Raw genomic sequence first — 12,563 nt, forward strand, 5'->3', positions numbered from 1 at the left:
ATTCAAACAATATTTACAGAGCAGCTGCCAGGCACCATTTCTGATGCTAGGATGTGGTGTGACAGAATAAATAAAAGCTCTTATTTCCTGGGGCTGAGCTTCTAGGCCATGAATGGGGGTGGTGGGGATGATGGTGCCAGGCAGCAACACAGGCCATGATAAAACAGAGCCAGGCAAGGGTGTCTCTGTGATTTGAAGGGCAGGGTGGCCTCTGTCCATGCTCAGGATGGTGCCCAGACCCCAGCACAGGGCCTGGCACCTGCTCGGACCTGATGAACAGCAGCGCTCACATGTTTGGAGCAGAGGACCTGAGCCCAGCATTGTTCTAAGCATTTCCCAGCATTTCCTCATTTATTTATTTATTTTTGAGATAGGGTCTTGCTCTGTCACACAAGCTGGAGTGCAGCTCCCTCCAGCACGATTTCAGCTCACTGCAACCTCCACCTCTTGGGTTCAATCGATCCTCCCACCTCAGCCTTCCCAGTAGCTGGGATTACAGGCACCTGGTACCATGCCCAGCTCATTTTTGTATTTTTAGTAAAGATGGGGTTTCACCTGCCTCGGGCCTCCCAAAGTGCTGGGATTATAGGCTCGGCATCTACTCATTTAATATTCACTGAGCAACCCATGAAACAAGAACTGTGACCACTCACGCTCTACAAATGAACAGTACACTGAGGACCAGACAGATCCTAGGACCTGGTCCCTCCCCTGCCATCACTGTGTCAGCTGGCCCAACGCCCTACTGCCTGCTGGGTCACATGCCCAGATGTCGGCATTTAATGGCAGAAATCAACACACACTCCTTGGCTGACAGTGTTCTACCATGCCCAGGTGATCTATCTGTCACCCATGCAGTGGCATGATCTCTGCTCGCTGCAACCTCTGCCTCCCAAGTTCAAGTGATTCTCGTGCCTCAGCTTCCCGAGTAGCTGGGATTACAGGTATGCACCACCATACCCGACTAACTTTTGTATTTTTAGTAGAGGCAGGGTTTCACCATGTTGGCCAGGATGTTCTCAAACTCCTGACGTCAAGTGATCCACCTGCCTCTGCCTCCCAAAGCGCTGGGATTACAGGTGTGAACCACCGTGCCCAGCCCGGTCATGCTTATTCTTAAGCATAGGGTAGCAGTGTGGGGAAACAGCTGCTCTTAGGTGTTCACTCTGTATCCTCCAGGGACTGCCCGTTGGCATCCACACTGCCCTGTGCCTTATCGGGTATTCCCGAGAGTGAATTATTCCTGAGAAGCAGCTCTGGTTCCAACTGTTCCACAGCTGAGGAGACAGGGAGTGAGGGCTATGCATGGCTGGGGAGATACCTAAACAGGGGATGCCTCCACAACTCCCCCACTCTGTACCCTGACCTCCCGCGTCTTTCCTACACTTTCTGCCCCGTCTCACCTTCAGGGCACAGGAAGGGTCAGCAGCCACAGCTGTGGACCACCCACCACCGGGGCCCACCAAGCCACAGCAGAGCCTGGAGTTGAGCAGACAAATCTTTATTCCTGAGGCTAAATATGCACCAGCTCCCTCCCCGTAACCAGCCACTGCCAGCCTAACTGCAGGCCCTGTCCCAGACCTGGAGCACTGAACTTGGAGTCCCAGGACCTCCTTCCCTGAGTTGTGTGTGTGTACATGGAGGGGACTCCCGGGTAGCACCTGGAGGCGGCTTAGGGTTGAGGGGCTTCTCAAGGGTGCCCTGTCACAACCTCCAGAGGTGCAGTCTCGGGCAGGATGCAGCATGTTCAGAGTCTGGTGACCTGAGTGGGCAGAGGAGGGAAGGCTCCAGTTTCCAAAGGACACAGACCAACCCCCACCCCTAGGAACAGCTTTATCCAAAGACAGCGGGGAAAGCACTGGGCCCACTGGGGACAGAACCACGGCCACCAGGAAAGACTCCCTGGAGCTGGACCCAGGGTGGGGAGAAGCAATAGATTAACAAAAAAGAGCTCAGCAGGCCAGAGGTAGGCTCACCGAAACAGGGCTGTCGGGGACAGGCCTCGGGTGTTGGAGGGCAAAGGTGACAGCATCATGGACAGAAGCAAAGAGATGCTTCTTGGTGATGGATGCATCGAAGAAGTGCCCGGCCTCAAGCTGGCTGACCACAGGGCCTGTGGGCAAGAAGTAGGCCTCCCCTGACTCTCAGAACCTCCAGGAACTCAACTCCCAGGAGAAAACAGAATGCCCTGACCTCACCACCTGAGGCTCCAGCTGAATCCACATCACTTGTAACCCTGGACTCCTGTCTCCCAGGACACCTCTGACCTCCAGTTCCAGAGAAAGACTTTTTTCCTTGTGCTACTTGGAAAACCCCTTGGCCAAAAGCATCCTACCCTCTTCCCAGGTCCCTCCTGCTGTTCCCACCCTACTCACTGTGGCAGGCCGCCATGTACACCTCTACCTCGATCTCCCGGAAGTCGTGGAAAATCTGTAGCGGAAAAGGGGGCCAGCCTCAGAGGAAGGCTCAGGGACGTAGAGGGGGGCTCGGGCAGGCTTGGGGAGGGAGTTTAGATGGGGAGCTTTGAGGGTTTGGGGAGTCAGAGTCTCGGAGTGCTCTCAGGGCAAATTACAGGGTCAGTGGGGAAGCTCGAGGGGCCTTGGCCTGCCCCCATCCTTACATTCTTCAGGCTCTTGAGGCACACAGTGTCCACGAAGGAGAGGGCACCCAGGTCCAGGATGAGGCTGTGGAAGTCTGGCTGAGGCAGGCCCAGGGCCTTCAGTGTGGACCCATCTGGGGCCTTGGAGTCTTCTTGACCATTGGCTGTTGCATCTTCCATCTTATCTCCTGGGCTCACCTGCTAGGGAGCCAGACATGCTGCCAGGGCCACCCATGAGAGGGTGAAGGCAGGACCGGCCACACACAGACATGCGGGAACACGCAAGGTCAGATGGGGAGCATGCATGGGACACATAAGGACACAAACATGGGGGAGTCACATAGGTATGCAAAGACAGGAAGGACAGATGTATGGGGACACTCAGGAGGGCACACCCAGACATGCTCTGCTACCTCCTGGGCCGAGGCTGCACAGGGACATGAGAAAGCACGGTGCTGGGAGACCCTGTCCCATTCTCATCAGCCAGGGCTGAGTGGGGAGGGGCCCAGGAGCAGGCCAGAATAGACACAGCCATCCACATGAAACACACGCAGACACCTCAGCACCCTACCCTGTCTGAGTCTCTAATTAAGTTTGGCATCCTCTTTGACCCCTATATATTTTTTCAGAGATGGGGTCTCGCTTCATTGTCCAGACTGAACATAGTGGTTATTCACAGGCACCATTAGAGCGCACTGCAGCCCCGAGCTTCTGGGCTCAAATGCTTTTCCCGCCTTAGCATCCCAAAGAGCTGGGACTGCAGGTGCGCACCACCACGCCTGCCTTTGACCCCTTGATTTTCTCCCATACACCCAATCCTTTTCCTCTACCCATAAGCAGACTCGGGGGGGAGTCTTGTGGCATCTACAAATTCAAGGACTTCATCTAGGCCTGAGAATCTAAGCCTAGATTCTGTGGCATATCATGAATTTCCCTGCAGAATATCTGATCCAGCCCCAACAACTCCTGCCATTGGCCCACAGCTGCTGGGTCCATGGCACTCCTCATGAGACGTGTGGATCCTGCGTCTCTGCAGCTCACAGCTGTCCCCTCCTCTCCCACCTCCAGCCTCACCATCACCTTGCAGTCCTCAACGTTGTTGCTCCTCATGTCTTCAAGGCTGGTGTTGACGTTAATGGAAACTGAAGCGCCCTTGGAGGAGGCAGCCTACACCAGGGAAGACAGGGAATGGGAAACAGCTATCCTGGCTGCCATGACAGCCATGTCATGTAGGCCTGGTGATGCCCCCTGGTGTTGGGCAGGTAGGTGGGCCAGGACCAGAAGCTGTGGGACCTGCAGCAACCAGGCTGAAGCTCCTGGAACAGCCATGAAAGAGAAGAGGACTGTGATGGTTCACACTGTCACTGGTTCAGATGATGGGAGAGAAACAAAATGTGACCTAAAGCCTGGACCTGCTAGGGTAGTGAGGCACGGCCCCTGGGAGCATGAGAGCAAAGGGGAAGGGATGAGGAGTGAGGATGAGGGAGGAGTCGGGAGGCCAGGAGAAAGGCTGGGGCAGGGAGCAGGGGGCAGCAGACGGGGGTCACCAGACAAAAGGGGCCCTGCCTGTTTCTGAAGCTTCTTCTCTTTCTGCAGTTGCTTCAGCTTCAGCTGCTCCCGCTTCTTGAGCAGTTTCTTCTTCTGGGAGATGAGGAAGTCGACATCCACACCGCACTGGAGGCAAATGTCAGAGAAGGGTTGGTGAGCTCTCGGGGAGCTGGGGCCTGACACCCATCCTGGGGACCCCACCTCACCCTCTGCTTCAGCGCATCACTGTAGAAGTCAGCGTTGGCAAAGTACACGGTGGCCGAGGAGCGGAAGACCTTCACTCCCGGGACTTCCTTGGCCTGGGGATGAGGCAGAACTGGTGGTGGCTGAATCTCCTCTCTCCGGGCTGCATCCGTTCTCCTGCCTTTCCTTTCCTCGTGTGCCCAGTGCCTGCCACCGCCCAGCCCTCTGCTCCCCAGGCTGCAGTCCAGGCCCTCCCAGGGGCTTGGGCCACAAGCCCGGTGGTGTCATCCCCATTCCCGCACCATGCCTTTCCCTCCCCACCTCTCCTGCCACCACCCAGGCAGCCTTCACAGGCTCTTAACCTTTCTCCTGGGTTTCCAACCCCTGCCTTGTGATCTGTTTTCTGCACCCAGAGGTCCTCCTAGGCTGTCACACCAACCAGACCTTCCCCACCTCCCACCCCATTCAGGTCACAGCCCAGGTCTCTGCTGGGCTCCAGGCCTGCATGGTAAGGGCTGGGCTGCCCCCCTCATCCTCTCCCATGTCTCAGACCCCTTAGTTCCTCCCCACACTGCCTAATCGCACTGCACCCATGTTGCAAGGAGCAGCCTTGTTTTATTCCAGAGCCCCCCACCTATGTTCCTAGCACTTGGCTCAAGACCTCTCAGGAGATAAATGGATGACTGAGGACTTAATAACCCCTCTGATCAGATCAGGAAATGCCTCCCTTCCATCCTGGTGCCCCAGGGAGCTGCCACTCCGGCTCTCTAACCCAGGGCTGCTCTGCAGGTGGAGCTTGTGCTGTTGACTCCATGACAGACCCCTCCCCAGCCCCAGACCCATCTCTGTCCACTCTCCCTCTGTGCCTTCATACCTCTAGAGGGGGTCGTAGAACCAAACTCCTCCCTTGAAATCCTAAAGACCAAACCAAAGTGTCCTCAGCCCCCAGTGCCCTGGCCAAGTGTGGAACGAATCCACAAAGTCTCATTCTTCCTCCATCTCCCCATCCACGTCATTCCGCTCAGCCCCTGCCACTCACCTCTGAGTACTCTGCCACATCTCTGTAAATATCCGTGTCTGGCACCTGCCCCAGGATAGAGTAGTGGGGCCTGTGGAGGAGAGAAAGAATGCAAGAAGAGGGGGCAGAAAAAGGGGATAACAGAGGGGTCCAAAGGAGCCTAAAGTCCCCCAGAGATGTGGGGAAAGCTGCAGGGAGCCCTGTGGCACTCCCTCACTAGCTGGAATGAGGGGACCAACATGGGGGACTCACATCTGTGTCCGGACCACCACAAGCAGTAGGGAGAAGATGACCGAAACCATCAGGCCAAGGTCCAGGTTCAGCAGGATGGTGGCTGCGAAGGTCACCAGCCAGATGAGCTGAGAACAGAGGGCAGCGGTCGGCGGGTGGCAAGGAGCCATGGGGCTGCCCAGTCCCTGCCCCGGGCTCCCAGGGCACTCACCAGATCTGCCCGATTGGCTTTCCAGAAGGAGCACACGTCGCTGAGCTGCCGCAGCATGCCCTTCAAGTTCACAATGATGATGGCCGCCAGGACCGCCTGGGGTGGGAACAGTGCCGCCAGGGGCCATTGAGGGCACCCGATGCTGTCTACCCTCCCCATCGAGGCATGGCCAGATTAAGCCCAAGCACTCAGGCAGAACCCGACACAAACCCCCACCCAGCCCCTGACCCTTGTCTCCAAATCTCACCTTGAAGATCTCAGCCTTGAAAAACAGGACCTAACCTTGTGTCCCCACCCCTCACCTGAACCTAGACTGGCTGATCTGAGTCCTGACCTGGCCAAGACCTGAAGCCTGGCTGGGTGGGGGCTTACCTTGGGCAGGTCACGGAAGAGTTCCCCAAGTTTGACAATGATGAGGAGGATGAAAAGGGAAGAGATGGCTCCAGCAACCTGTTGGGGGAGGGGATGAGGAGGGGCGAGACCCCCTTCCCCAGGCAAGGCATGTCCACACCCATGCCCACACCCAAAACCCACCTGCGAGTTGCCCCCGGTGCTCTCCTGTACCAGGCTCCGAGACATAGAGCAACTCACGGGGAAGCACTGGAAGATGCCTCCAATGAGGTTACTGAGGCCCAGGGCCACCAGCTCCTGACGGGGGGCAGTGTGGGTGTAAGGAGACTTCCTAGAAGTGGCTTGTCACTGTCCCACTGTGTCTAGGCCTGTGTATCCCCAATCTCCATCCCCACCAAGCGGCCCCCAGAGACTGGATGCTGTCCCACACGTCCTACTCTCCCATCCTCAGTCCCCCACGTGGCCTCAGCACATCTGCTGTCTCCCCATGTCCCACCTGTTCCTCCCCCACCCGTTGCTGGCGCTTCCATACACTTGGATGCCTCCTACACATCCTGCATCACCCAGACCTGGTTGCTGTCCACCCGGTAGCCATGCCTCAGGGCGAAGATCTTCCCCAGCGAGATGGCAATGGCGAACCCAACCACAGCGATGGTGAAGGCGCTGCCCACGAGCTTTGAGAACAGCTGGGTGTTGGGGGCCACTGGGGGCACCAGCCTGTGAGAGGCATCTGTGAGGCCAAAGCAAGGTCCTGGCCTGGCTGCCCAAGCCTCCCTGACCTGACGGACGCCAGAGCTCACCCTGCAGAGATGTTGCCCACGACATCTACCCCAAATATGTGCTTCAGACCCATGCCATAGGAGATGCCTGTGGCCCCGATGAGCTGTGGGAGAGGACAGAGTCAGGGAGGCAGGTGCTGGCATCATGGTCGGGGGACATGTAAACCACTGTGGGGTGAGGAGGGAGACACTGGGCAAAACCTTCAGAGGTGGGAAAAAGTCACATAGGGTGAGAGACGGGCAACACCATTTCGACTATGGGGAGAGGCTGTCAGGGGCAGGAAGAAACCAACACAGGGGCTTTCTGCTGTGCCCCCCACAATACCCAAGAATCCCCCCAGTCCCCCTCCAGCTGGCCTTCAAATACAGGAGGCTGCCCACGTGGCAGGGACCCAGCCTGTCCTGCCCTTCTCCCCTACCCCCCACTTTCTGGCCCTCGAACCATGAGCAGCTCCCCGGGTATCGGCATGGGCAGCTGCCGCCGCAGCTTGTCATTCAACAGCTTCACCACCAGGAGCACAACCCCAGCCACAGCTGCAGTGACCACCGTGCTGACCTTGCTCTGGGGCAGCTTCCGGCAGACCTCCAGCACTGTCTGAGGAGAGGCCAGGTCACAGCCAGCGCTCAAGGCCATGGGGCACACCTACCCCTCCCTCCCCCTGCCCTCACTCACATAGATGAGGGACAGTGGCCCAGAGTGGCTGCTCAGATGGAGGCCAAACACATACTTGAGCTGTGAGACGAAGACCTGCACAGCTGCAGCTGTGGTATAGCCTCGGACAAGAGGCTCTGACAGGTAGGTGACCAGGAAGCCGAAGTGGATCAGGCCCAGCCCCACCTGTGGGGTGGCCAGGGGCAGTCAGGACAGGCAGGGGTCCTAGGGTAGCTGATGAGGAGCGCAGGGCAAGTGGGATGGGAGTGGGATGAGTGGATGGCAAGAGGAGGACGACGATGGTCAGCACTCAGGGGAATGCAGACGGGCCAGTGGCAGGAGCAGAAGTGGTGCGGGGGACACACACTCCTGACTGTTTCACACCTGGAAGAGGCCGACCAGGACACTGAGTGTGGAAGCCACCCGCACCCGCTCAGCGTCTCTGGTTGTCTCATTGATAGTGGAGTCGTTCAAGGTCTGCGGGGCCAGGGATTCTGTCACACTGCCCACCATCACAGACATGACAGCAAAGGTCCCTGTAAGGACAGCACGGGGCAGGTCTGAAGGGGAGAGCACACTGTCCTGCGCTGGAGCCCTGGTCCTAAGAGACAGGCCAGGAGACTTCCAGTTCTGGACAAATGTCCTCAGATTATGGCTGCATGAACAGGGACAGTGCTGGTAGTTCAGGTTTGGCCAGGCCAGGAGTGAACCCTGAGCTCACGGGCCCTTAAGCGTGGCTAGAAATGCTGGCCCTGCCTCATCTACCCCGTCCCACCTGTGTCTACTGGTCCAGGGACACAGAGGCTCTGCGGAGTAGGGAAGAGGTCAGGGCTTGCTTTAGGCTGCTCAGGCCTTCGCCAAGTTCCAGGCCCCTTGGGCTGCCTCGCCCACTCACATCTTCCTGGAGCCAGGGCTTTGAGGTCCCCTGCCTCTGTGGTCCTACAGTCAGGGGTCTAGTCCTGCCTGGGTATGACTCATGGGCTAGCCCAGGGATGCAGCACCAATGCTGCCCTCTTCCCCAGCCACTCCTGCCCTGCTCAGCTCCCCCTCACCCTGCCCTCCATGATGGATGTGGGCATCCTCCTGGAAGGCTAGGCCTGCTTCCACTTACCCACGGAGATGTGCCGGGAAGTGCCAAACAGGAAGTAGATGAAGACGGGGTAGAAGGAGCTATAGAGGCCGAACACGGGGGGCAATCCAGCCAGGAGGGCATAGGCCAAGCCTAGGAGTAGAATGGTAGCAGTGCGGGCCTGGAGAGCAGATCTTGAAACGATAGGGGAATCCCAGCCCTGGGTTAGGTGCCATAGTTCCAAGGTAGAGGTCATGGCCCCAGTTTTGGGCATCACAGACCACAGGGTTTCCAGGCCAACGCACTGAAGGCGGCTCACCCTGTGGAAGCTGCATGATGGCCACACTCATGCCAGATAAAAGGTCACCTAGGAGCCAGTCACGCACAGGATACCGGGGTAACCAGACCAAAACTGGGAGGTGTTGGAGCAGAAGGGCACGGACCCGAGCATGGGAGCACCTGGGGACATGATATGAGGGGTAGGTGAGCGTCAGGAACAGGGGCTACCTGGGCCCTGCCAGCACCCCCAAGCCCCAATCTTGGCCTTACTGCAACCAGGTCCGCCACTGGCGGGTCCTAGGTGCTGAGCCCCAGCGCCCCAGCTCCTCCAAATGCTCCTGGTTCAGCAGCGGCCGTTCCATGTGGTAGTCTCGCCTCCGCAGCTCCACTGCTTGTGTTGCAGACAGCAGTGCCTGCGTGTCCCTCGGTCTGGGGTGGCAAGACCAGAGAGAGACAGTGAGGGCACCCCTGGCCCAACCTCCCCTACACCTCCACCTAGGACCAGAGAGTTACCTACCTGATTTTTCCGGGCCCTAAGATCAAGGTACAGTATTCCAGCCCCAAGCTGGCATCTGTGGGCCATATGCCCAAACTCAGACCTGAACTTTGGCTGGTGAGAAAGCCTCTTTCTAGGACAAAGTCCCCCAAGTAGGGACTGCAGGATGAGCACTATCTATACCTCCAGCCGAGATGTGGCTGCCCAGTGCTGAACGCTCTAACAGTCCATGTCCCAGGCTGCTCCCTCCCACCGCAATCCCTCTCCCCTAGCCAATCCCTGTCCAGTCCCCAGGTCCTCCTCCAGCTGCCCCGGGAGCCCACTGCTGGCTGAGAGCACACTCAGGGAAGGGGTCCAGCAAACCAGGGACCAGGGCTCCAGCTCCTCAAGCAACTCCTTTCCCAAGCCTCAGGCCTCAGATGAGACCCTCCCCTCTAAGGGAAGGAAAGTGTTGGGGCCAAGCTTGCCCCCGGGCCTCCAGCCCCAGGGTCCAGGTTGTACACTGCTCAGGCCTGGTCTGGGGAAGCCACGGATTGGCTCTCACCTGAGAAGGAGCTCTTTCCAGTGGGAATCTCTCACCTAGAGGGAGAGGCTCCCACCTGGAAAGGGAAGTACCCACTTGAAGTGGGGGAAAGAGCTCACCTGGGAATAGAAGCTTTCAAGGGGAATCTCACCTAGAGGGATCTCTGACCTACCAGAGAATCTTTACTAGCCAGGCAAGTTCTGACATAGGGGGAATCTTCCCTCTGCCCAGAGGCACCTACTTGAAGTCAGAGAAAGATCCCACATAGAAGGAGAAGACCTAGAGGGAGAGGGTTCTCACCTCCGGGGTACTCTCTCTTAGGGGAAGTTCTGACCTGGGGTGAGGCTCCCACGTGGAATGGGGAAAAGCTGTCACCTGTGAATAGATCTCACAGAGGGATCTTACCTGGGGGAAAACTCTAGCCTGTTGGGGAAGATTTCACCAGTCAGGAAAGTTCTGATCTAGGAAAAGCCCTGACCTGGGGAGAGGATCCCATTTGAGGGACAGGAACTCACCTGGGAAGGGCCTCTAACCTGGCTGTACTGTTGGGAGTGTGGAGTGGGTGCAAGGAAGATCCTCAGAAACTCTTGGGACCGCTATCTCAAGGAGATCTTAGAGCCCCCTCTCCCTTCCTACGTGAGTCATTCAGGTTTTCTTAAAGGGCTTCCTCCCCCCACAACGTGAGACCCGCGCCTGGAGGGCGGAGCCTTGATCATTGGCCTCTCCCTGTAGGAGGGCAACTGGGGCCAGAAAGGCTGGAGCGCTCACTCCGGGGTCAGTGGAACTGGGTGGACTCGGGACCCAGCTGAAAGCAGCTAGTCCACGGGCCGCAGCCAAGGACTCCCGGCCCCCACGTACCCCGGCCGGCACATCTCCTGGCCGGGCTCCTCCATACGCAGCTGCCTCCCTGTGGCCCGGGATGGCCCTCGGGCTGCACACCAGCGGCTTTCCGCACAGCCCAAGGGACTGGGGTCGCGCCGGCTCCCGCCCCTACCCCTTGCTGCAGAGGGACAGCCGCCTGCATAAAATCGGCAGAGGTAAACCGAGGCGTCGCAAGCGGAGAATGCCTGCTCCAGCGAGGCGCTTGCGCGGGGCCACCGGGGCTGTGCTCTGAACTCACCCCGACGCATCCGCCAGCCCCATGGCTCGCACGTTGTCCGGCGCGAGCTGCTCCTGCTGCTCAGGATAGAGGCCTCTACGCTCCGGAAGGCGTCGCCGGTACCGAGTGAGGCCAGCGGCGCGCTCCCGGGAGCTAATCCCGGGGCAGGACGGGGAGGCTTGGGCCAATCAGCGCGCTGGGGCGGGACCTAAGTGGCGCGCGCCGGGCGGGGAGAGCCTGGAGAAGAAGGATTTAACCACTTCCACCCTGGCGACCTGGCTTATGAGGCCTCTCGCTGCTCGCCCGGCCCTCTGCCCCGAGCTGGATGGGACTGCAGAACTGGAACTAAGCACCCGCGCTGGGCTGGCCGTAGTCGCGCCCCGAGGCCTTGAGTAGGTTGGAGCTGATCCCAGGTACTGGCTCGGCGGAAGGTACTCACGGAGTGGGAAAGGGAGACTCCACTGGCCGGGAGGCCTAGGGGTGTGGCCGGTGGACCCCAGCCTTAACTTGTGGGGGATCCAGGTCTGTGGGGCTTCTCATGCCTCCAGCTGAGAGCGCCACCCTCAGGCTTTCTGAGACTAGGCATGTCTTTGAGATCCGGAGCCGACGATCCCCAAGTCCTCCCCTTTAACTCTGGCCACCCAGGCCAGAAATGGTTGGAGGATCCCCTCCGCTGCACTAAGCACAGCCCGGACATCGCTCCCAGAAGGTTCCTGCGCGGGCCGCCGAGGAGAATTGTGGGGGTCGGTGCTGTTGGTGGGCAAGGCGGGAACTGCAAGAGCAGTTCCTCAGGTTGGTTTCACCCAGGTGAGGGCAAAAAATGCCGGGCCAGGGCTGCAGACCCTGAAGAATTAGGAAATCCTGGTGCCGCTGCCTTGACTAGGGGGGAGGTTTCCCTTAGCACCTTATTCTCAGCACCTGTGCTCCAACATCAGGCCCCAATCACAAGGTGAGGAGCCAGATTTCAAGGTGAAAGAGATCTGCCATGAAATGGGATAAAAATAGCTGGATATTCTTGGGAGGGGCTCAGATTCCTCTCAAAGGTCAGTCTGGCTTGAATCATTCACAGCTGCCATCCTACCTCCCCAGCCCCCAACAGGAAAAGGCAACAACTGTTTTCTATAGAAGTTTATTCCCAAAACAGAGCGCGGCTTCACGGAACAATTTACACAGACAGGACAGAGGGCCGCTGGGCTGGAGGAGGGGAACCCCCCAGAGAGGGGCATCGAGGAAACCTAGGACATAGCAAACTCACCCTCCCACCCCCAGCAGGCCATTCAGCCCTTCAAGAGCTGGGGTCCTTCTGGGTAAGAGTTTGGGTCCTGGCTGGTGGGATTTAGCTCCAGTCAGGGAAGTAGAATTTCTAATCTCCCAGGAAACTGCTTCCCAAGAGTATGCATGGGGTGGTGGGTGAGGAGGTGTCTGCACAGACCACCCCCCAACCCTGCACAGCCACTCTCCCCAGTGGTTAGAGGACGCCTACTCTCAAGGTCTTCTAGGTCTGTGGACTCAAGGCTGACCTTTG

The 12,563-nt window shown here is 58.4% G+C and overlaps 2 protein-coding genes across 6 annotated transcripts in view; both read right to left on the reverse strand.

The window, feature by feature from the left end:
- The window catches only part of LOC126948676 (cytochrome b-c1 complex subunit 1, mitochondrial), a 52,224-nt gene that overhangs the window by 28,396 nt on the left and 11,265 nt on the right, over positions 1-12,563 (reverse strand). The window lies entirely within an intron of this gene.
- Positions 1,486-11,789, reverse strand: SLC26A6 (solute carrier family 26 member 6). 5 transcript variants are annotated; one of them, XM_050780802.1, is made up of 21 exons: positions 11,060-11,789; positions 9,191-9,349; positions 8,961-9,100; positions 8,684-8,794; positions 7,957-8,108; positions 7,594-7,758; positions 7,363-7,515; positions 6,942-7,024; positions 6,711-6,858; positions 6,325-6,438; positions 6,163-6,240; positions 5,791-5,886; positions 5,601-5,707; positions 5,370-5,439; positions 4,354-4,446; positions 4,166-4,273; positions 3,674-3,766; positions 2,621-2,800; positions 2,376-2,430; positions 1,977-2,113; positions 1,486-1,762 (listed from the first exon to the last, which is right to left on the reverse strand). In XM_050780802.1, the coding sequence occupies exons 1-21, from the start codon at positions 11,080-11,082 to the stop codon at positions 1,748-1,750; spliced, it is 2,280 nt and encodes a 759-aa protein (XP_050636759.1). In that variant the 5' UTR covers positions 11,083-11,789; the 3' UTR covers positions 1,486-1,747. The 5 variants fall into 5 exon arrangements, with proteins under 5 accessions (XP_050636759.1, XP_050636760.1, XP_050636761.1 ...); XM_050780803.1 differs by having other exon boundaries at positions 2,621-2,797; positions 11,060-11,219; XM_050780804.1 differs by having other exon boundaries at positions 7,477-7,515; positions 11,060-11,217.

The sequence above is a fragment of the Macaca thibetana genome, chromosome 2, assembly GCF_024542745.1.
Source record: "Macaca thibetana thibetana isolate TM-01 chromosome 2, ASM2454274v1, whole genome shotgun sequence".
NCBI lineage: Eukaryota > Metazoa > Chordata > Mammalia > Primates > Cercopithecidae > Macaca > Macaca thibetana.